Genomic DNA, 25,493 nt, shown 5'->3' with positions numbered 1-25,493 from the left:
CTGCAGGGGGATCAGGCTGTCTCATCCAGCTGATGTGCAGAGCCAGCCTTCAAGGCACTTATGAACATGTGGAAATTTCATAAAGTTCAGCTTCTGGGCCAGATTCATGAATGGATGGGGCCTATTTTTTCCTTTCGATGCTTCTGAAGTCTTATTTGGTGAGATTTTTGCCATGTTGGGTTGAAATCTCGTGAGAGCACCACCTGTTTTAGCCTTGAGCCCACCCAGTCCCAGGGATGGACACTTTTGTCTTGGCCCCTCCTCAGTTATTATTTCACACTAGGGTTCAATCACTGTTACCGATGCACTAACAAAACCCTTGGTGGTGTCACTGTTCAGAGAATGGGCTGGCAACCCGGGGCCAGTCTGAATTTCAGGCAGCTGTGGGACAAGAAAAGGGCAGCTGCAGACTGCTGAATTGTTTCCCCTACCTCCTGCTTCTGTGGAATTATCCAGTGCACACATTTTAATTCTAAGCCAGTGGTCTGAATGAGCTCTCTCCTCAAAAGACCTCAGGAGCAGACTGCATTTGCATAGACATGCCTACTTTATCTAAGTGATGACTACATACACCTTCTTTGCCAAAAAGATCCATTTTGGCTGGTTTTGGTTAAAATTTACTTAAGTATTGTATGCAAGGCTAATGAAATTTTGTTATCTTTGTTGAATGACTAAAGGAGAGCGGAACTGTGCAATATACAGCCTGATTGAAGGGGTCACCCTAACTTCAACTTTGCTCACTAAGTATGGGGTAATAATGCCACATCCAAGTGTGTTGGGGATGGGGGTTGCAGAGTCTGTTTAACAGTATTTGGGTCTGTCTGCACGTCAAAAAATGTGGCAGCATGTCTCAGAGCCCAGGTCAACTAAATGATTGGTTTATTCATTCTGCTGACCAATAGCTGTATAGATGTTCATGTTCAGCCTGGAGCCTGGGCTCTGAAACCCAATGAGAAGGGAGGGTTTCAGAGCCTGAGCTCCAACCCAAGTGGGAATGTCTACACTGCCATTTTTAATCCTGTAGCGCGAGCCCTCCAGCGTTTTACGACAGCGCTGAACAGACTCAACTGAGAGTCTGTGTTTCTTCTCAGTGAACTGAAATTGCCAATACCTTGGTCAAGCGGGCTGAGTCTTAGACCTGGTGTGGGGACAGTGTTGCAGTGAAAGAACACAGGGGTGGCGTGAGGATCCGCACAACCCAGCGAAACCACCAAGAACTGGGCTAGGTGATAGAAACCTCAGAACACAGCATTGCAGCTAAAGGCATAGCAGCAGGAGTGGAAGCGTTAACTAACTAAGATTAACCCCCACCCATAGAATCCACCTGACCTACAACTGGACTGACTCTAAAGACTTTGCTGACCCCAGCCAACAAACAGTAAGCATGGTGCAGTGAAGGGAAAGGGGACAGTCATCCATTGGACTTTTACACAAGGTAGAAAACAGGCAAAGGATTACTGCCCAACATATCATGGGGGTGAGGGTTTACTTACTGTTTGCATACTTTCAAGCCACTGGTAAGGTGTTTCCCCAATTAATGCTGTTGTTTCTCCTCCCCTTAAATAAAAGTTTTCTTTTGTTACAAACGGATTCAGAACTTGCGAGTGGGAAAGTGTTGCCTCTTTGGCTAGGTCTACACAGTGAGCTAGCGGTGTGATTCCCCTGCTCGTCTACACAGCTTGATTAGAGCTAGCACTAGTATATAGAGCAGCATAGCAAGAGGATGTGTACATGAGCAGGGGAAATCACATCCCTAGCTCATAGTGTAGATGAAGCCTTGCAGGCACCCAGGGTCGGGTTTAGTTAAGTGGTTCTCAACCAGGGGTACGCAGAAGTCTTCCAGGGGCTACATCAACTCATCTACATATTGTCTAGTTTTACAACAGGCTGCATAAAAAGCACCAGCTAAGTCAGTACAAATTAAAATTTCATACGGACAATGACTTGTTTATATTGCTCTATATGCAATCCATTGTAATGCAAATATAATATTTATATCCCAATTGATTTATTCCATGGTAAAAATGAGAACGTAAGCAAGTTTTCAGTAATAGTGAGCTGTGACACTTCTGTATTTTTAAGTCTGATTTTGTAAGCAAGTAGTTTTTAAGTGAGGTGAAACTTGGGGTCCGCCAGACAAATCAGACTCCCGAAAGGGGTACAGTAGTCTGGAAAGGTTGAGAGCCACTGGTTTCGTTTTCCCAGACTTCTGGGTGGAGGCTCAAGATGGTTTCGTTTTGTAATTTTAAGGGCCTCCCCTCCCAGAAAATACCGAATCCAGCCTTGTTGCTGCCAACAGCACCTGACTGAAGGTTACATAACCTTAGGAGGCTTTTTACATTTCCAAACACTGGATTTTGTAGGTCATCTTTAAAATAATCAAACCACTGCAGCACAGCAGACATCAGCAGTGCACAGAGCTCAACCTGTAGTGAGGACCCTGCACCCAAAAGACTGTAGCTCAAAATCCCCAAACCATTAATTGGTGCTAAGATTCCAGATTTTCTACCCACTCTCCATAGGGGCTACGGCTTGCAACACCTGCTTCCCAGAGGGAAAGACGAGGGGGACGGGAGGGAACTGAAGTCCGAGTGATTTTCTGTTGCTGACCTAAGGTAACCTGTCTGATTAATGACCCACACTACTAGGCATCAGCCATAGGGCAGCCTGCAGTGACCCTGCCATCTTGCTACTGCTGGTATGCGTTTTGCTGTAGGTACTGTCACTGCTGGATAGAATGCTAGCGTGAAGCCGCATAAATATGGAAATATGTTGAGGAGGGGAAGGTGAAAATGTAGGACCCTCTCCCTGGCCTGGAAAACAATACGTTTGACAAGATTTGCTTTTAATGCTGAAAAAGAGAATCTGGGCAGAGAAAAAATAGCAGAGAGGGTCCCACATTTAGCTTCATACATTGCAGAACTCCTATGAAGACAGGCCTTGTATCTAGAGCATCCGTTGATGTGTGCATAATCACCTAAGAGGCTTAGACAAGGACTATCAGTGCTCATGCTCCAGGGTATTAAGAGATCACCTGCAGTGAACAGGAAGGAATTTTCCCCATGTAATGTTTCAGATAATTAGCTAAATGCATTTTCACCTTCCTCTGTAGCATCAGGTACTAGACATTGCTCGAAGGGATGGGACTAAAGATCGAGGGACCAATGGTGTGAATGATCATGATAAATAAAGTTATATTGGGATAATCCCAAATTAGGAACATCATAATCCAACACAGAGAAAAAACCAGGAGCATTTAGTAGAGAATCATAACATTTCTACAGAATTTTTACACTAACATATGGAACTCTATAGTAAGGATATAATCATCTATTGACATTTCTAGTTTGGTATAAAAATGTAAAACAAGGAGATCATTTTCTATTGAATTAGTTTGTTTTTAGAGTAATTGTGCAGAACCCTATTTAATTTCTATAGCCCATCCTTGAGTTTTATCCCTAAATTCTATAGGACTTTTCCATAAAGGTTTTTTTAAGTGTGTCATACAGCCATGTGATCAGCTGTCAAAGGGTCCTTCTTTTCAAGTCAACACTGATACAATACCGCTAGGGTTTTTGTTTGTATCACTCTGGTTGTGATAAGTAGCCTTGACACCCCAGGTTTATAATCTCTTTTCAGTGAATTGATTTTGTTTTATTGCATTGTTGATGTTGTGAAAACCAATTTAGAAGCTGAATGGACCATCAGATACTTGATATAGACACACAAAGGTCTAAAGGTTACAAACCAAAGCCCACAGGAAGATTATTTCTTCTTCCTCCTCCTCCTCCATGTTTTGATGAGGTTAGAAGAAGAAATTGCATTACGTGTTGTTCATTGAAAAAAACTTTAAAGATAAAAAGGAGATAGGGGACAGATTTTTAGAAGTACAGCCCCCAGAATGGACTCACACAGTTGGTGCGTGCCTTCAGCAAGACTGTCTGATCATTTGTGGCACCAGCTGTGCAAACGGCTGGTGTGGCAGTCGGATATTTGTGCATGAAGTTACTGTGATCACACACAGGGACACAATACCTGTGGGTACACATTCTATGCATGTATTCTCTCTCTCTCACACACAATTCTACAAATCAGTTGCACAGACCCTTTTCCATTGCTTCACATTGTATCACAGTGGAACACCGACACACCCCAGTCATTGGCAGGCAGGATCAAATCTAGGACCTCTGGAGTTTAGCGCATGAGCCTCTACTGCATGAGCTAAAAGCCATATGGCTGGTAGCCAAGGCTGTAGAGCAGACTCATTAACTCTCTTTCTAAGTGGTCTCTGTGCCACTAGATGGGACAGAACACCACACCCAGGAGGTGTGTAGGTTACAAAAGCAGCACTTGCGGTCTCCACTAACTGGTATAACGTTTGTCAGCCTTTTACAAACCTTGATCTCCAGCCCCAAATACTATTTCTTTAGGCCACAGCTCTTGATAGTTTCCAGTACACCAAGTATGTAGAGGAAAAATGCATCTCCAGCCCTGGCCCATGTCTCCAGAATGCTGTATGTGGAGTACAATGCACTTCCACGGCAGGACGATGTACCTAATGTTGGATACAAAGCACTTACAGTCCTGCCCTTTGTATGTGAAAAAAAACACACCTTCACTGCTGCTCCATAAATCTGGAGCATCCTTTTTTGTGAGTTCACATGGGACAACTCTGCATTTTGCTGCTGTATACAGACCACAGCAAAGGGGAATAATCATTATTATGCAGTGTTAAAACTGCTCTCATTGTTACTACATAGGCGCAACTTGGGTCTTATATACACTTTCCTCCGAAGTATTCTGCTTTGGCCCCAATAATAAAAAAGTGATGCTTCCCAGAGGTGAGACCTATGGCCATCAGGCCCACCCACATTATGCTCAACCACATAAAAAACGGGGCTGTAGAGCATAGCATTTCAACAGACCTCTTCATCATCTCTCTCTCTTTCCAAGATCTTGGCTCCTTTGGGCAGATCATTCTGCTCTTCAAATCAAGGCCCAGGATAGACACAATGATGACAAAGGAAATGTAGCAATAAGGAATAAAAAACGTATTCCAGTGCTTACCTCCACTAGAGCTCTCTTGATCACTCTGCTGACGTCCCGTCTCCATTCAGGGATATCTGGGTTGTACTCATCCAGGTTTGGAGAGAACGACAAGCGGAGAGATTGAAATCGCTCTGGGGATACACAAGGGCACACTTGCTGTGAATAAACTCATTGACAGACCATGGAGTTTCAGTGTCGGGTTGTCAATCAAATACAATGTACTGCAGTGGATTTTAGCCCATGTAATTGGATAACACATTTATCCCAACTGAGTAAGAATCAAATGCGAGGACTAGAGCCTCAGCTTGTGTACACTGACATAGCTTCAGTGAAGCCAATGGAGCTATGCTGATCGATGTCAAATACGCCTACAGTTGAGGGATCCACCCACAGGCTATGGGCACCTGAGCACCACATACAAAACTGTACGAGGCAGGAAAATGTCTTCGTCATCCTCTCCCCTTATCATTCTCTAGCCATACTCCAATATTTATTTGTTTACATTTGTACCATTCCGCTGTAAAAGGGCACTCGTCCAAAAGCTTGACCACGTTCCACAAAGATACTAATACAGAAACTGGCCTGTCAATCATCCTCAAAAAAGGACCTCAGCAACTTCTTAGATACAACAAAATTTAACTAGCTCCCCTTGCCCACAGTATCCCCATCAGGTACTACACACTCTGCTACCCAGAGCTACCCATCTCCTTGCTCATGAGGGATAGATGGGCATTGTTATGGACCTGTAGGTTAACAAATTTGGGCTGTTATGGATCAAGGGAGGGGGAAGCGAATTCCAAAACAATGTCTCAAACACTGCTCCATAACATAACTTCTCAGGAACAGCAATGAGAACCTCTCCCACCGCAATGTTACTAGAGTACATCGTTCTAACGTTCCCCTGTTTAGCAAAGCACTTAAGCACACGCTTAAATGCAGCGTCCTCCTTCCAGATTTTTACCTATTGTGCTCAAGGTCATTGACACTGAGTAGTGCCTTTCAACTTCTGAACTTTATAACCGGTCCTACATTTATAGACTGGGCACATGTGGCTCTAAAACTTTCAGGGTCAGATCCTTAGCTGCTGTACACTGAGGTAGCTCCATTGAAGCCAAAGGATCTACGTTGATTTACAAGGATCTGGTCCTTGTTTCATACAATTTGTGTGTGTGAACTTTGCGTTGGAGAAAGAATCAGATCAAGCGGCCCAGAGATGGAAGTTCATGGGTGATCTAAGAATAGGCACAGCACAGGTGCTGGCAATGCAAGGGTCTTCATGTTGCCTTGCCGACAGACCCGAAGCTTGACTTGTCGTAACCATTTCCAGGGATGCTAGGGTAATTCAGACTGGCCTATCCAGTCCTTGGAATTTCAGCTGAAATTTCCCAGAACGATGTCAATAATGATGATTTTCTTTTTGCCATGTGGATACTTGTCCACTGGGACTTGGACTGAAACCTAAAAAGCAATTTAAAATGTGTGCTATTCACAGACTGACTATTTGTATATGCCACTGGCCACTTCCACTAATTTCAGCACGTCATTCCCACAAAGGCTAATGAATGATCAAAGGTTTATCAAAATGGAACAGCGCACAGAGCCGGGAAGACCCTCACTTAGGCTGCTGTGTTGTTTTTTTTCTTTCCTTTCCAAAATGCAGGTGACTTATCTAGCCATTAGGATGTTTACCTTATGAAAGGATGCAAATGAAACACTCAAAAGCATCACTTGAAAGAAGTGAGGCAGCCTCATAATTACTTTACCATATTGAACAGCAGGGGGCTGGAACGGGGAATTTAACTGAAATGTTACACTAAAACAGGACTCCTGAAATATGGAAGAAAGCTGCTGCATGGAATTTGGATGGGATTTTAACAGATGCTCTGATAGAGAGACACTGCACATTTATATTTGCTACTTAGAGAGAAGCTTTCACACTGAAATAACTTTGGGATAAGAAATAAAAAAGAGCTTGGACAGCTTCTACCCCCAGCCCAGCCTGTGAGTCTAGATAGGTCACTTCATGAAAAGAGGCACTGCCAATATTTTAAAGAAGAGTTGCCCCAAATCATTTCCCCTTTAATCTGTGATGAATCCCATTTCCCAGGGCTGGAGCTAAGGGTTGGGGAATCTCCCATGAGCAAGGTTGGAGGCAGTTAGCCAACCTACTAATAGTATATACACTTCACTGGACCCATACGTACCTTGCACTAGAAAACTACCCTGTGCCAGCATCTCAGCCATGATACAACCTCTTTACCATGCTCCAGCAGCATGAAGGGGTTGTAACGCTGACTTTACTAGTTTCTTGGGTATTTCCCCAGCATAGGGGTATTCTACCCATCCAACCAGGCACCCCCTGGCTCCTTCCAATTCCTAGGGCAGGGAGTGTGTCAGAATTACCACCTGTTCCCAACCTCCAGCAGAGGCATGGTAGGGGGTTGATGTCATCCCCACCACCTCACCTCGTGGCCCTCAGAAAAAAAGTTGTGTGGCGGATGGGGCAGGGAAAGAGGGTGTGATCAGAGCACTGAATTGGCTGCTGGAATGACCCCGGGGGAAGGGGGGGGAGGGCTGCTGCCATCAGGTGCAACTGAAAGCAGCTCTAAGGCTGCCCTAAGTTTGCACAAGGGCCCAAATGACCTGGAGAGCGCTCCAGCCTAGCTGAGAATCCAGCCCATGCAGGGTGTTGGTAACACAGCACGGTTCTTAACAGACATAACCATCTGAATGGAGAGTGAGTGTGGAAATGTCTGTGAAAATACCGGACACACGGCCTAATCTGCTCCACTCCACAGGGGGAACAAAACATTGCTATCAGGAGTATTTTTGTGAGGTCCAGGGATAAACGCCTGATTGAATGGTATCTAGAGAGGAGGTAATTCCACTGGAGGCATGAAATAGCCCAAATCTGGGAGACCATCCAGCATATCACTGTGATCTGTGCTTGCAATACAGGGGAAAAGACAATAGTCAATTGTGCACACTAAGATGTATGTTCTAATGGACACAGATCCATGCAGCTTTTGCACATACCGAGACAAAACATCTGCTCATCAGTGGAGTTCAGCCAGTCAGTAACATAATCCACTTTTCCAATGGCCACATTTGAAAATATTACAGTAGAACTTCAGAGTTCCAAGCACCTCTGGAACGGAGGTGGTTCGTATCTCTGAAATGTTCATAACTCTGATCCAGACTTTATGGTTGTTCTTGCAAAAGTTTACAACTGAACATTGGCTTAATACAGCTTTGAAACTTCAGTATGCAGAAGGAAAACACTGTGTTCCCTTTATCTTTTTAGTAGTTTATGTTTAACAAAGTACTGTATTGTATGTGCTTTTTATATTTTTGGTCTCTGCTGCTGCCTGATTGCGTACTTCTGGTTCCAAATGAGGTGTGTGGTTGACTGGTCAGTTTGTAACTCTGATGTTTGTTAATCTGAGGTTCTACTGTGCAGTAATCACCTAGAAGTGGCTCTACAGTAAAATGCAGAGCAAGTACAAATCCTCTTGAGACCGGTGTAAATCTGGATTAACTCCAATTGCCTTCAGAGAAATTATTCCTGATTTACATCAGTGTAATTGAGAGCAGAATCTGCCCTAAAGCATTTTTGGAGCAATACTGCAAGGCTTCTCTTTTTAATAAGAGTTGGGTCCAGTACGTTGCTGTAGGGACTACTGATGTGTCACAAACGCAGCACACCGTTGTTCTGGGTACATCTGTGCAGCTAAATTCTCATCCCGCATCCCGTGCTGAGCAATGCCATCATTGCTTTGCTGGGGGGGTGGGGGGGGGAGAAAAGCAACAGAAAAATAAAGGGGTAAGAGCTCACCATATACTGCAATAGTCTTTGTGTCCTGCAGAATGGTGTTCCCTGCCGAGACCTGTACCGTGATCGTGTTCATCCCTTCCACAGAGAACGTGAATGTGATGCTCCCCTCCAGGGTGACCAGTGGCTGCAAACACATGAGAAAAGGGGCAATTAGGCTGCCATCTGATCTTCCCGATTCCAGAAGTCCTAGCTCTGGCTACTCCAAACAGGAGGGAGGTTAGGCATATAGTGTGTTGGATCGACGGGGGAGGATGATTGAGAGACTCTTTACTCCTTGACTGGTTTCTCCATCCTAAGTTTATAACCAGAGAACTTGAAAGGTTTTTATGGATGGAAAAAAAAAATCTGTCATTTAGAACTCTCTTCTATCAGTTGTATTACGGTGGCACCAAAAGGCCACAAACAAGACCAGGGCCCAATTGCGTTAGGTGCTGTGTACAAGTAAGGTGCCATCAAAGGGCTTACAGTCTAAACAAGCAAATGGGAAGAAAAGATCATTATCCCCATTGTACAGCTGGGGAGCCAACAGAGAGAGGAACAAAGTGGCCTGCCCCAGGCCGCACAGAGTCGGTAACAGAGCTGGGAACTGACCCAGATTTCTCCCTCAATAGCCTAAGGTATTCTCCAGGACACCACTGTTACTAGAATGAAGGGTTTAGGGCAGATATGGGCCTCCTATACTTGCCTCCTTGTGAGCAATGGAGTGTCACCATTTATCTGAAGGAGTTGCTCACGGTTACACAATGTCTCCACTCCAGGAACTCTAGGCTACCATTTACGTTTGTTAAGACACTACACTAGTGCTTGCCATACAGCCTTTCTGACCACACCCAGCAGCCACTGCTATAACCTCCCGTATTCCTTTACTAGTTTGGATTTTCAAAAGCACCCACAGTTAGTCTAACTCTGCTCCCATTGTGGTCAATGGTAAAACTCCCCTTGACTTCAATGGGAGCCGTTCGGCCAGCACTAGTCACTAATGAGCTTGATTTCTCAGACAGGAGGGTAAGAGGTGACAATCACAGTCTGTAAGTACCTCCATGGGGAGAAGATATCTGACACTACAGGGTTCTTCAATCTAACAGATAAAGGCAGGACAAGATCCAGTGACTGGAAGTTGAAGCTAGATAAATCCAAGTTAGAAAGAAGATGCAATTTTTAAACAGGGTAATTAACCATTGGAACAACTTGCCAAAGGATGTGGTAGATTCTCCACATGTGGTAGATAAACATTTGGATGTTTTTAAATCAAGATCAGATGGCTATCTAAAACTATCCTCTAGCTCAGTCACAAGACACAGGCTAATGTAGAGATTACAGAGTAAAATTATAGGGCCTTGCTATGCAGGAGATCACACAAGATGATCTAATGCTCCCTTCTGGCCTGACCATCTATGCATTTATGAAAATCTCATCCTCAGAATCTAATCGGGGCCTTTGGGTACTTCCGCAATACAGATAAATAACAATTACAAAGCACCTGGTAAGATTTGCAAGCATCCTAACTAAAGAGGCAGCAGAAAGTTGTATGTGCTCTATTTATGGTAAGTAGCGTCCGTAGCCAGACAGATGTACTATGTATCATTTTGCATCCCCAGAGTGTGGTAATGAAGAATTCTTGCATACATAGTTTAACAGACAAAATGAGAACTTTGCATTGGTTTAGAGCAGGGGGTCCCCAACCCGGTGCCTGCGGGCGCCATGGTGCCTGTCAGGGCATTTTTGTGAGCCGACAGGATATTTCACCGCCAAAATGAACAGAAAACTTCAGCATTGATAGTTTTGTAAAAATTGTCAAATTTGTATTTTAGTTAAAGGAAGAAAAAAAACTTTTTAGCCCACTTTGCAATAAGATCCCCATAGCATTATTCAATAGGGGGTTAGGAATTTGCACACAATTCAAATGATCCTTACACAGAGATAGCTAAGTAGTTTAAAAAAATGCTGATTTGCATAGATAGGGGAGGGGAGTTTATCCCACATCTGCCTGCTGTGGGGTAGTTTACATCTTTCTCTGAAGCATCTGGTGTTGGCCAGAGACAAGGCACTGGACTAGAGGGACCATGGAACTGATCCAGATTGGCAATGCCTATGTTCTTATTTTTGTAGAGCAAAGTGCCGAATCCTGACTGCTCTGACCTGTAATGGGTTTATTCACTATTCAAGAGTATTCACAGGCCCTGCCCATTCCCGGACACATATTCCTCCTGGAATGGTTTGCTACAGTTCTGTAGGGACATACAAACCTCGGTGTTGTTCCCGAACCACCAAATGTAAGTCAGCGTGCCCACCTGACTGGGCCACAATACCGCCGTAGCGTTGACCTCTTTGTTCTTGGTAGTAACAAACGGGAGAGACAAATGAACATGTTCCAGGGGGCCTGCGGAGACAGAAGCAGTGGCAAATGGGGTGAATGCCCTCTCTTAGGCATCAAAATGTGGGTCTGACACTGGATCCTCCACCTTTTCGGATGAGAAATGAAGAGGAAAGTCACATGGGGCACCATATGCAAAGTGTTCTGGTTTCGTACTGTTGCTGGGGAAGTCATTTGGGACCCATGCATCTAAAAATAGGAATTGCTACTACCTGAACTAAAGAACCCCACCTCTACAGCTCAAAGACTGTATCAAACTCATACATCTATATACATGGACTACCCATTAGAGGGAGACAGTCACACTATGTGGGCTACCTGGGAAGACCCTAGAATTTGCATGAATAAGCACTAATAGAAGTATAATAATATTACAAATACTTGGATCCATTCCTAAGGAGCCAGATATCAGGTGCTGGAAATTGGTATCGCTTTGTGAACTTCAGTGGAGCTACATGGATTTGTATCAGTTTAGGGCCTCCACCAAAGCATCTATCCCACTTATCCCTTCCTTTTAACTCTACTTTTCCTCTCCCCTGTGGTCCTTTTCTCTCATCTACACTGTGCCTTTTATTTCCTTAGCGTAGCCACGTGTTGTAGTTTAATGGACAAATAACATTTACTTTGAAACATGCCCTGGCTAGGGTGACCAGACAGCAAGTATGAAAAATTGGGACAGCGGGTGGGGGATAATAGGTGCCTGTATAACACAAAGCCCCAAATATCTGGACTGTTCCAAAAAAATCGGGACATCTGGTCACTCTAGCTGGCTGTTCCTTTCTCCCATTTGTGATGGGAAAATGAGGAGACATGGGTCTGTAATCACAACTTGTTTTATGGATTGTTTTCTATGTCTGTCACTGTCGTTCTTCTGGAGAACAGAAGTGTGGTCCTTAAAGAAAGAGAGAGAAACCCAGAACCACAAGGTAATTTGGGGGCACAGTTCTCCAATATAGGCTCAGTTCAAATTCCTTACCCAGAGGCTCCAAACACTGAAATGGGCACTTGTGGACTGATTTCAGTATCCACGCGTGATCTGGCTGCTCTATTAAAAGGAGTCAATATTTGACACAAGGACTTCCCAAATGATTTCATACACATATATAGCATCATTTATAGTGCGTTATTCACCCTCAAGGATCACCAGAGGATTCCCCACTTTTTACACCCGTGCAGAGTGGGTGCAAAATGGTACCAGCTCAGAAGGTGTACATTACTGTTCATAAGGTGTGGAATGCGGCTCTGTGACACACCCGTGAAATGCAGCCCTCTCTGGGGTATAAACATGGCAACTGTTTTAACACCACACAGCACCACCCTATGATCCAGGGGCATTCAGGATCAGACTGCCACGGGGTTGTTGCAGGCCAGGATTATGGGTAATCTGTATTCTGATGGCTGCTGATGAACCCCCTGCCACACCTCCAGGAGTGGCTGAATGCTCCTGTTTTTCTCACGCTTCGGAAGCACTGCAAGATTTTGTCCTACACCTCTGTATATTGTCAAAAGTATTCCCCTACCAGAATCCACAGCCACAGGGGAAATCACTAGTCTAGTCTAGTCTCAGGTAGGAGGTGAGAACTGAAATTAATCATTATCCAGCCCTTTGTGTATTTCAGATGAGGTGGCCTTGTTTTGTATTCACTAAGTGTCCAGGGGCAGCAGAAAGTGCAAAGGAGGGAGAATGTCAGGCATCCAAAATGGCAGTGGAAGAGCAATTAACAGGACCATACCCTGGGTCAGCTCCAACACCTAGTTCTCACTGATGCTAGCTTATCTCCTACACTGCTGGAATAGTGCTGAGGAGGCCATGCAAAGGGCCCGGCTCTGCATCGAGTCTTTAATGCCCTTTCAGGCCTTCACTGCTTCCTTGTTATGATAGGAAAAGAAAGGCTCATCCACAAAGGCCCATATTATTTTAACATCTGCATTCCAATATAGAACTGGAGAAAATGGACAGGCTGTTTGGAGTGCATTGGTTGAACAGCAGGTGGTGCTGTGTCACTCCATATATAGGTCTATGTGATAGGAAGAGAAGTCTTGTCCAATTACAATAGAATTGCACTTCCAAGTTTTACATGCAGTTTATGAGCCATTTCATTACTACCACTCTGCATCTTGCCCCAAAACACCATCCGTGCCCTTAGAAGACTCTTTGGGTGCACACAATTGGTACTGAGAACATAATCTGTGTAGGGTTGGCCTGTACCTAGACTCTCTTTAACAGGTGTAAGCGGGGGAATAGTCCCACTATTGTGAGGAACTTTCCTGGCTTCTGCACTACCCTGGTGAAGTGGGCTAGTGAAAGGATCTGAGTCCTCGCTCCCACTTCCTTTACCCAGAGGCCTCTCTGCCCTTGAGGACTCCCCTTCCACTCTCCTGTCTGGCAGAGTCCTCATAACCCCAACAAGGCTGGGCCCAGGATTCCTGTGGGGCTCGACCCCCAACCCTGCTGTGGTCACCTAGGACAGGGGCTAGGGTGTCCCCACTCCGGGGTACTCTCTCTGCCCTGGGCACTACTCTGACCCACTGACCATTACATACAAGTTAAAGTTATTTAATCAACAATTAATTTTAAAAAGAATAAGGGAAAATGGGAAAGGTTAAAGGAACCACATCACCCGCTCTGTGGCAGGGAACATCACAAACAGCATCTCTGGAACGTCAGGGCAGTTCACAGTCTGTTCCTTGTAAGTCCCAGGCCTCCTGCTCCGGCCCTGGCCGTGCTGCAGGGATGCTGCGGGTTGGACACTTGCTCTGGTGGTCGTCACACGCTCTCAGGCTCCAAGTGGTAGGACCCTTCTTCCCAGTGTTGCCCCCGCCCTGTCGGGGTTACGATCCAAGCCCGGCCTGCAGAGCCTCTTGGCTGAGGCGTCTCCCTGTGCTGGGCCCGCTGCCCAGGGTCCCCCCTCGGTGCCCCCAGCTGCTCACCGCACCCAGCTCCGGACTGCTCCAGCCCAAGCTCCACCACTCTGCCTCAGCACTGCTGCTGCTGCTCTGCCTCCAGCTCCCTGGGCTGCTTCTCTGGCCCCTCTGGCTCTGGTTGCTGCAGCTCTGCTCCCAGGACAGGTCTGCTCTGCAGGCTGCTCCTGTGACTCTGCTCCCAGCACTGACCTGCTTCCTGGGCTGCTTTTCTGGCCCCTCTGGCTCTGGTTGCTACAGCTCTGCTCCCAGGACAGGTCTGCTCTGCAGGCTGCTTCTCTGACTCTGCTCCCAGCACTGACCTGCTTCCTGGGCTGCTTTTCTGGCCCCTCTGGCTCTGGTTGCTGCAGCTCTGCTCCCAGGACAGGTCTGCTCTGCAGGCTGCTCCTGTGACTCTGCTCCCAGCACTGACCTGCTTCCTGGGCTGCTTTTCTGGCCCCTCTGGCTCTGGTTGCTACAGCTCTGCTCCCAGGACAGGTCTGCTCTCTCTGGGCTGTGCCTCTGGCTTTGGGGCTGCAGCTCTGCTCCCAGGACAGGGTCTGCTCTCTCTGAGCTGCTTTTCTGGTCCCTCTGGATCTGGCACAGCTCTGCCCCTACTTTCTCCTTAGCTCAGCTCTACTCTGTCTGACCCAGGCAAATCCAGCTCATACAGAGGACGGGACCTCCCTGGTCTCCTGACTCCCTGATTAACCTGCCCGCCCTGTCATTCAGGCTGACCAGGAGCATTGGCCTCTCCTCATTGTACCTGGGGGCTGTCAGTCTCAGAGTCCTGATTTCCCATAGACCCTTCCCCCTTTTAGTACTGGGACCTAGCAACTAAAACACCCCCACTGAATGTTAGTAAGGGGCCAACAGTCCCCTTACACAGGCTACATCATTTTCAAAAGTTAAAGCAACAGGCAGGGAGACTGAATAAGTTTGTTGCTGACCTTAAATGCCTGCTGAGATGACTCATAGATGGCCTTGTTGCTAGAGAAATGGCTTACAATCAGAAATGGCCTACAACCACTGGTGTAATCTGGGCCTCAGGCCAGTTTAAACAGCCCATAGGTCTCCGGTGGAAAGGAGATTCTAGTGGTGCAGAGTAGGTGGAAGGATTCTTATGCCATGCCAGTTCCCTGCAGCTGGCATAGCAGGGGAACTGGGGCCTATAGGAAAATGTGTGGCAAAAATGTCCCCGTTCCCCTTGAATGATCTTTGTTTCCAGCCCAATGTGGCTGTTTGCAGCTGGTAATAGCTAGGGCAAATTAATGCTATTCCACCTTGGCCCAAGGGGACCAGGTCTGCACAGAGACTGCTGCAGGATCAGGGAAGTGCCAAGGGTAATGGGTGGTGAATGAAATATACATGTTATATCTAATCTATTATACGGGTGAATTTAATGGGATAAAGGCATGCCACAATGAATGGCCCATCAGAAAACCCTTATTGCGTACAGACTTTTAATGACATTTCAGATTATCTAAGTGATTCTAGTGAATATTGGGCTTATTTCTATTACAAAAATAATATATTTTTGCTACATTACATGACTTAGGCCCCTAAGTCACTTAGGCCATTTTGAAAATTATATCTCGTCTCACTTAAAAAAAAGATACAAAGGCCACCTTTTTAAGTATCACTTTGTAGTGTCCAAAAACTACAGGCTCATTAGATCAGCTGGCCAGACAGCTAATTAGTGCAGGTGGCTGAATTAGACAACTGCTTTCTCTTTCCCGCTTGTAGCCTGCATAAGAAAACAGCTATTGTATCATGTGGCCTCATTAGTTCGCAAACAAGACAAGCACAATGATGATCATCCCTCTGAAAACTCCTCTTGTTAAGCTGCAGCTGATTACAAAGCCTGTGTGCGGGAAGCTGTCAGAACCTCCCTGGAAATATTACCACAGAAACAATTCTCCATTTGTTTCCAGGGATCTTCACAAGCTATTAGAAATGACGTCTGGCTTGCAATCCACTGACCTATCCATAAACAGGAGCAGGCAAGGGAGGCTCAGAGGGAGCAAAGAATTGGCTTTTCCTCAGAGAACAAGGTGTAGCCAGCTGTTTGTCTTGAGATCCAAACCTACACCACGACTGATCAGTCAACGCTGCATAGGAGCGTTAAACAAAACTCGAACACTGCATCTTTTGCCTTCACAGAGGCCTCTGTCCGTCCAATTGCAATAGGGGTCACTAGCTCTACACAAGGGCAAATATTCTGCCAGCTAAGAAAAAAAATACAACTCAGCATTGGCCCCAAAACTGAGAAATTCCCTCCAACTGTCAACGCCTCAGTGTAAGGAACCACATGGCTTAAGTCCCAAAATGTGACTCCCAAGTTAGAGTAGTTTAAGAGGAAAGGAGTTTCGTTTCTCTAAGGCATTATTTTTGGACTCAATGCCCCAGGATGATGCCAGGAAGTACCATGCTGCAGAAGGTGCCATCTTTCACAGGAGGCATAAAACTGGGTTCCTGATCACCTGCGATCATTAAGAGGAGTGATTTTCCAAAGACCTTCTGGGGGGCTTGGACTCCTAAGTCCCTCAGGTAGCTTTTGAAAAAGCTCACCTTAAATCTACCATGGCACCTTTCACAAGAGAAGAGCTGTAAGCCCCATTGTTCCAGCTAAGTTCCCCCTGCAGTTTTCTGTAACTATAGGATTATACTTCACTCTGCCCTGAACTGTTTGGAGTGTTGTTGGGCACTGTTAAACAGCTGCTGCCTTGCACCCTAGGAACAGCTGCATTCCTGGTGAATAAAATAACCTCGAAGTTGCAATCTCTGTATAGGAACTTATTGAACACTTTGGGATCCTCTGAAAGAAGTATGCTATAAAAGTGTCAGGTATTAATTAAGAACAATTTCTGTAGCCATATTTCCAGGGTTTAGCACTTCCTTTCTAAACAACATGCACGTACAATAAAAAACAACAACCCACAACTCCGTTTTCCACCCCCCACCCCCACACAGAATCCTCGAGCTAAACCTTCAGGAGAACTCTGGGAAAGTTCAGAGATGGGTCAGAACTTTGTGGCTTGAACCAACGCTTAACCAGACTAAAAGGGAAATAACATGAACTCTATCTAGGGGTATAGGAAAATTTGGGTTTTAAATTGGCAGCAATTGAGATATAAGGAAGTTAGAAAGAAAAGCAGTGGAAGATATTATTTTTTTTGTAACTTTCTCCAGATTCAGAAATTTGGTTTCCATCATGACAGAAAGGGTGATTTCCACTCCAGAAGTGGCTGCATTTCACCAGTGGGCATATGATTCCTATGTATACATACAGGTCAAAATTTTTAGAAGTAGCCAGCGATTCTGGATGCCTCCATTTTTGTCTTCCCATTTTGAGACATCTTAAAGGAGCCTAATTTTCAGAAAGCATTGAGCACCTGCCCTTTGAAAATCAGATCCCTTTCTTTAAGGCATCTCAAGCTGGGGACCTGAAATTTGAGGCACTAAAAATGAAGAGCTGTTTTTTTAAAAAAAAACTTGGCCATTATCTGTGAATAATTTTTGGATTCTCTGGCTCTCAGTTTAGGGAAGGACAAAAGTTCATTCTCTCTGACTCTGCACATGTCTCAGAAGGTCTTCTCTCAGACAGGGAGCCTCTAAGAGAATGTAATGTTTCTTTAAGATATGTTGTAAACCAAACACAGTAATAACATACAAGTTACATGTAAGTACAGGACAGTGCTGTCCAATCCCAGGCTGTTTGCCACCTGCACGGTCACTCGGAATATGCCCACATTCTGGTAGACGTGCTTGATCCCGTCCTCTGTCGAGCTGAGATTGACGTACGACACAGCGATGCCATCTCCAAAATCCACCTGAATGATCATCCTTTGGACGTCACCCTATGACAATGGGGAAGAAGTCAATAAGGAAAACGACTCTTTGACTGGACTTCACTAGTGGCCTGAACCTACTCCCACGGACTTCAGACTGTGGAAAAGATTGGGCTGAACAGCTACAGGGAGTGATTTCAGAGAGCAACTCAGGATGGTTCAGAGATTTTGCAACAGCCTGTGATCCCTTTCACCTAGCTCGTAATGACTGTTACCTGGCTAAGAGCTGTTCAGTGGCCTGTTTGAAATGCGCTGGAAGTTCTCTACTACACAGGTGTCCACCTCATAAAAACCACCAGCACTAATTGGTCCCCATGTTGGCTGGGTCAGGCTGAGGACTGAACAGGCCTGGTGACTAAAATCCCCTCCTCCTGCCTAGAGACGGTCCCAGCAGTACAGGTGTAGGGTATGCCTGGTGCTGCTCTTCTGTGGGTAAAGCTGAGGATATTCGTCTCCTGGGTTGCCTACCTGGCACTTCTGGTTATCATTAAAAATAAAAAAGGAAGCACATAAGCAAAAAAACACAGCCAGGAGCTCCATGTTCCATGCAAGAGCAGAAACCCCGTTACCTGGAGAAAGCCTGTTATGTGGGTTGATATTCCACACTAGTGACTGAACTTGCTTTTTGTACACACAGCCACAATGAGCTCCACATCCAAGACATTCAGCGGGGAGCTCTTTGTGTAAGAACAGGCAGAGGAAATGAACAAACCTAAAACCCAAGGACCCACATGGATTTGTGTCTTTACACACAGCTTTACCGACCAATAGCATTTTTGATAAGCCAGTGCTCTTTGAAAAGGACAAGGAGCAGAGACGTGATTCAGACACATGCTTGCAGGGAGACCCTGTTTCTCATGCTCTGGAAACATCAATGGAATGCTCTCATCTCACTGCTGTGGTGTTGTATCCAGTACGGTCCATTTTCAACAGGCTGACAAGACACACAGAAACAGCCAGTGACTGTTGTAGGCCAACCTTCCAGGTGGGACACTGTAACTCGTCTTAACTCTGTACATAGTCACTACTAAAAGCCACTTTTGAAAGTGCCTCTCAATAGGACCGCTGTGATTACTGGGCAATGCAGTTACACTCTCCTTCTCTTGCTACAGAGCCACCTCTTATACAGTCTGGCACACTGGAGCCTTTGCCGGTGCCTGGATCCTTCATCTGGAAGAAAGCCATTAGATTAACAATTTAGGACAGTGCATACCATTGGGATGAAAGTATATGGAATTTTCTTTAATTTTGTTTCCTTATTTTTCCAAAAGGGGCTGTCACCTGGATGCCCTAATAAAAGTTATTAAAAGAAGCACCTGTTTCCAGGTAGGTCTAATTTTGTATTGTTTTAAGTTGTTGGGCTGGGTGGGGAGGCAGAAAAATGACATTTTGAGCTGAATCCCTCACACTTGTTCTCCGCCCAAAGATTTCACTTCCAGGGTTGTGTGGACAGAAGTGACAAGGTCAATACAGACCTGCTGCCCTAGTTTGGGGGAATCAGGTTTGAAGATAGGATGGTCTTGTGATTAGGGATGGGTCTTGTGGACTGGGGCTTCTGTATCACATTCCTGGCTCTGTCTGAGTTCCTGTGTGACTCTGGGCAAATCATGTAACCTCACTTTCTAGGCAGCATAGCACTGCCCTACCTTCCCAGGGGATTGTGAGGATAAAAATCATTGCTCGTGAGGTGCTGAGATACTTCGATGACAAGGACAATATAAGTGATTAGATAAACAAACAAACAAACAAACCACTACAACAGGTTTTCTCTATATATACACACATGCAAAATGCTGGGGTCTAAATTAGCTGTTATCATTAAAGACAAAGATCTGGAGTCATTGGAGATAGTTCTCTGAAAATATCTGCTCAATGTGCAGTGGCCGTCAAAAAAACTAACAGCATGTTAGGAACCCATTAGGAAAGAGATAGTAAGACACAGAATATCATAGTGCCTCTATATAAATCCATGGTACACCCACATCCTGAATACTGTGTGCAGTTCTGGTCATCCCATCTCAAAAGAGATCTAGCAAACTAGGAAAAAGTACAGAGAAGGGCACCAAAGATGATTAGGGGGATGTAAATCTTCCATCTGAGGTGAGATTAAAAAGACTGGGACAGTTTAGCTTGGAAAAGAGACGTCTAAGGGCGGGCTGACAGATCTATAAAATCATGAATGATGAGGAGAAAAAAAGTGTTATTGACCCATGCACATAACACAAGAACCACTGGTCACCCAATAAAATTAATAGGTAGCCGGTTTAAAACGAACATAAGGAAGTACTTCTTCACATAATACACAATCAACCTGTGGAACTCGTTGCCAGAGGATGTTGTGAAGTCCAAAAATATAACTAGACTCAAAAAAGAACTAGATAAATTCATGGGGGATAGGTCCATCAATGGCTATTAGCCAAGATGGTCAGGGATGCAATCCCATGTTCTGACTACTAGAAGCTGTCACTGGACTACAAGGGATGGATCTCTCAATAATTGTCCTATTCATTCTCTCTCAAGCATGCGGCACTGGCCAAAGTCAGAAGAGAGGACACTGGGCTAGATAGACCACTATGGCCATTCTTATGTTCTCATATGTTAAGAAGAACTGCAGGTGCTCTTTGCAAACTCTATGGGCTTGTGTGTGCAGGAATTTATTCTGGAATAGCTATTCCTGATTAACTGTATTTGTGGATGCTTTTATTCTGTAATACAGGCATCCAAACATGGAGCTAATCAGAAATTGTTCATCAGGAATAGCTAATCCACTTTAAATACCTTATTCCTTACCTTATTCCAGATTAATTTTCATGTGTAGACAAGCCCTTAAATAAATTTGCTTTATGCCCGGTCTACACTTAAAACTCATATTGGCATAGCTGAGTTGGTCCAAGGCATGAGTAAAACCCACCCCCTAGCAAAATAACTATGCTGACAAAACCCCTGCTGTAGACAGACCTATGCCAGCCAAAGAGGGCTTCTGTCCATGTAGCTAACGTCGTTCAGGGAGGTGGGGTAGCTATGCCGGTCATATGCTATGTCTTCTGTTGGCGTGTGCAGTATCTACCCTAGCACAGGCTCTGTAGTACAATCAGAGTGTTTTTATTTAACTTAGCAGTGTACATAGTCGTCAGTGAGATGTTGCTATGCTTGAGAAGATTGGCTGAGAAATAAGTTATGGAATAAGGTTTGATTCAGCAAAGATCTTAAGCATGATCTTAACTTTAGATCTACTGCATTTAAGCATGAGCTTAATCTACCTGGACTTCAGTAAGGCATCTGATACAGTTCCACATGGGAAATTATTAGTTAAATTGGAGAAAATGGGGATTAATATGAGAATTGAAAGGTGGATAAGGAACTGGTTAAAAGGGAGACTACAATGGTTAATACTGAAAGGTGAACTGTCAGGCTGAAGGAAGGTTTCTAGTGGAGTTCCTTAGGGATCGGTATTGGGACTAATCTTATTTAACATTCTTATTACTGACTTTGGTACAAAAAGTGAGTGTGCGCTAATAAAATTTGTAGATGACAAAGTTGGGAGGTATTGCCAATATGGAGGAGGACCGGAATATCATACAAGACGACCTGGATGACCTTGTGAACTGGAGTTCTAGAAATGGGATTACATTTAATAGTGCAAAGTGAAAGGTCATACATTTAGGGACTAACAACAAGAATTTTTGCTATAAGATGGGGATTTATCATTTGGAAGTGACAGAGGAGGAGCGAGACCTGTGTGTATTGGTTGATCACAGGATGACTATTAGCCATCAGTGTGATGTGGCCATGAAAAAGGCTAATGTAATCCTACGATGCATTAGGTGCGGTATTTCCAGTAGAGACAGGGAAGCGTTAGTACCATTATGCAAGGCTCTGGTGAGACCTCAGCTGGAATACTGTGTGCAGTTCTGGTCTGCCATATTTGAGAAAGATTAATTCAAACTGGAACAGGTGTAGAGAAGGGCTCCTAGGATGATCTGAGGAATGCAAAACCTACGTTATTAGAGGAGAATCAAAGAGCTTGGCTTGTTTAGCCTAACCAAAAGAAGGCTGAGGGGAGATACGATTGTTCTCTATAAATACATCAGAGGGATAAACACAAGGGACATAGAAGAATCATTTAAGTTAAGCGCCAATGAGGGCAACAACAAATAGCTATAAACTGGTCATCAACAGATTTAGACTCAAAATTAGCCATCAGAGGAGTGAAGTTCTGGAACAGCCTTCCAAGGGAAGCAGTCGGGGCAAAAACTTAACTAGCTTCAAGACTGAGCTTGATAAATTTATGGAAGGTAGGGTATGATAAGATTGCCTACAATGGCATGTGACTCATTGGCGATTGCCAATAGCAAAAATCCCCAACTGGTAGAGACAGGACAGGAGGGCTGAGTTTCTACAGAGAATTCTTTCCCAGATGTCTGCCTGGTGGATCTTGCCCACATGCTCAGGATCTAACTAACTGCCATATTTGGGGTTGAAAAGGAAACCCCCCCCACCCCAGCTCAGATTGCCAGAGACCCTGGGGCTTTTTTGCCTTCCTCTGCAACATTTGGCATGGGTCATTTGCAGTTTAACCTAGTGTAAATGGTGGATTCTCTGTAACTTGAAGTCTTTAAACCATGATTTGAGGACCTTAGTAACTCAGCCAGAGGTTAGGGGTCTATTTTAGGAGTGAGTAAGGTTCTGTGGCCTGCGATGTGCAGGTCAGACTAAATGGTCCTTCTGACCTTAAAGTCTATGAGTTCCTCCTAGATATAGGAATTACTGGGTGAGATACAGGAATTAGGTGAGGTTCTCTGGCCTGTGTTATGCAGGAAGTCAGTCTAGATGATCATATGGGTCCCATCTGACTTTTAAAATCTATGAAGATCATTAATACCAATGTGACTTAAGTAGATGTTTGAAGTTAAATCACTTGTGTAAGGTCTTTGCTGAGGGCAGGGGAGACCTACAGCAAAACCATACTGCTGTGTACAAGCAGCTCCCAAGAGTAGTTTGCACACGGCGGTATTATCAAGAGAGATTTTTGCAACAATATGACATTTCCTTATGTCAGTGACTGGGATGTGTGTGGTCATGCCTACTGGTTAGAGCAGGCATCAGTAGCCAGGAATCAGAGCCCAAGATGAGAGACTTAGTCAGAGGCCTGCGCCAAGGGTCAGAGAGGAAGTCAAAAATCAGAGCCCAGAGTCAGAACCAGGCTAAGTGGAATGAAGCAGGGCATTGGCAAGGCTGGAACAAGGCAGGAGCTATCTTGGCTGTGGGCAAATGCTTTTAGCAGCAGCTGAACTGTTGCTGCTGTTGGGTTTAAGAGTCAGTCTGATGACTCTTCCAACCCATCAGGCGGACCGCGGTGTAACAAATCAGGCAGTTTACAAGCCAGCTGCGCTTGTTAGGTTACCCAGAACCTGGCTCTGCCACGGGCTCTCATCCCTGACACTGGGCACCAAAAATAAAACACCCAACTCCCCCAACCCTTCTTGCTATAGCCTTGCCTGTTGCCTTTTCTAGTGTGTACTCGGCATGTTGACGAGGGTAGTGGTAGATTATATGGATCCGCAGAACCCAAGTAAAGCAAACAGTAAGCCCAGTGCACTTCTCCTGTGGCTTTGCATATGGGCATCAATGCAATGAGCATTAACCCAAGTCCGACTTCTTGAATGAGCACCATCTTCCAGCTCCATCTCTAGAGGTTTGTAATGCAAACTCTCTTAGGAGGCATGGCCACAATTTGCAAAGGTGGCTACCTATGGTTAGGTCCCCTAAACTCAGTCCCTGTATATTCGTCACGCTGGGGTAGGCAGATACCTGTTATAATAGCCAGGAAAAGAGCAGTCCTTTGGGTTGGCATTGCTAACCTGATTTAATGTATGTTACCTACAAGGTGTGGCATAACCGTCAGATGGTACACTGCAATCCTAATAAGTGCTTTGCTAGATCAGAGCCTATAAGTATCTGCTTAGCTTTTAGCACATGAGTAGATTTGTTGACCTCAGTGAAGCCTGTGGCAGAGCTAGTTGAATCCAGATCTTCCAAGACCAGTGTCTTGAGCACCAGACCATTAAAAAATAAAAGCACTTTGACATAAGTAAGTTTTCAAAGTCATTCTAGTGACTAACAAAACCCGACCTCTGGGGATTTAAACACATATATAATAGCACCTTCTCTATGCACAGCAAACGTACCTATTTCTTGCAAAAAATCTAGAACACACACAGGACCTAAATGCTTTCAGCAAGATCTCTGAATCTTTTCACTTCAGCATTTGTTAGCAACATGCCATGCTGTTTGCAAAATATTGTTACACTTTGGTTACTTTTATACTGCCATTAGAATTTTGGTATATGTCTGATTATGGCCCACCCCAATCAATCTAATAAGGATGCAGCCTTCCAGCTTTCCATTTAAATTTCACCCAGAAGGTTGTAATCATGGATTTTCCATATTAAGTGCTAGTCTTTGTATGTAAATTGAAGTATTAAAACAATGAGATACAGCTCAAAGTTTTTAATTTTAGTCCCATGCCTCAGATTTAATTTAAAAGTCTTCAATTATGCATTGGCTTGCGTCTCTTTTTCCTTAAAGATGTTTAAAACGGATTTAATTATCCACTGCAATAGGCAGACACTGCTTCTGTTGGGATGTCTTCCTGAATGAATGTTTTAAAAATGTGCTTTACACAGTCTTTATGCAGATTCACCCATTTTCCCCCATGGCTCTTTTCCACTTGCATCCAAAAATGTGTCCTTGAAGACATTTCTTTATGGAAGACATTCCACTGAATTCCGGGGCAAGTCTGTCTGTAGAATGCTCCTTAATATGGCTCACAGTTCAGCAATCATTAAGCATATTCTTAACTTTAAACAAGTTAAGTCCATCCTGATTCACATGCTTATCTTTAAGTGCATGCTTAAGCACTTTGCTGAATTAGGGCCTAAGGCCACCGATTAATAATGATGCTTATTGGTGGTTTCTTGCAGTTTTCCTCCAGGAAGAATATTTGGATGACTACATGTAAAATCAAATAAATTCAACCATAATCAAGTTCAAAGATGCTTGTTTCAAGTTGATTTTATTAACATTTATTAATAAGTTGTACGCAAGTTGATTCTTGGAACATTTCAAAGTAGCAAGTACAGGAGAACTGGTGTTTAGGTATGCGTGGAAACATTTACATTAGGTGGTTGAGACCAGTCATTAAAATATGTGTGTATGAAAAATGTGGCCACCTTAGAGTCACCTCCAGGAAAATGGCGTTATGACTGGGTTGCCTCTGCAGCAACCCCTAGTGGCCCATCAGGGCCTGACTCCCCCCAAGTCTCCACTGGTAGGCTGCTGTGAGGTCCAAGGTAGCAGTGCTTTGGCCCTCTAGCCAAAGCAAACTTCAGTCCTACCCCATCTGGGATGATAAGGACCAAAAGAAATGAGGAACACCCCACCCCCCCAACTCATAATGGAATCATCCAACAAACCTTCGGTG

At 44.7% G+C, this 25,493-nt stretch overlaps 1 protein-coding gene across 1 annotated transcript in view; it reads right to left on the bottom strand.

The window, feature by feature from the left end:
• Positions 1-25,493, bottom strand: part of SORCS1 (sortilin related VPS10 domain containing receptor 1) — a 424,272-nt gene that overhangs the window by 24,671 nt on the left and 374,108 nt on the right. Inside the window, exons 19-22 of the mRNA XM_073354427.2 lie at positions 17,833-18,019; positions 11,131-11,264; positions 8,885-9,008; positions 5,068-5,180 (exon numbers count right to left, since the gene is read on the bottom strand). Coding sequence (XP_073210528.1) covers positions 5,068-5,180; positions 8,885-9,008; positions 11,131-11,264; positions 17,833-18,019 — 558 coding nt within the window. The remainder of the gene's footprint in view (positions 1-5,067; positions 5,181-8,884; positions 9,009-11,130; positions 11,265-17,832; positions 18,020-25,493) is intronic.

The sequence above is a fragment of the Lepidochelys kempii genome, chromosome 7 (assembly GCF_965140285.1).
Source record: "Lepidochelys kempii isolate rLepKem1 chromosome 7, rLepKem1.hap1, whole genome shotgun sequence".
Classification (NCBI taxonomy): Eukaryota; Metazoa; Chordata; order Testudines; family Cheloniidae; genus Lepidochelys; species Lepidochelys kempii.
This window is presented reverse-complemented; position numbering and strand designations above follow the sequence as displayed.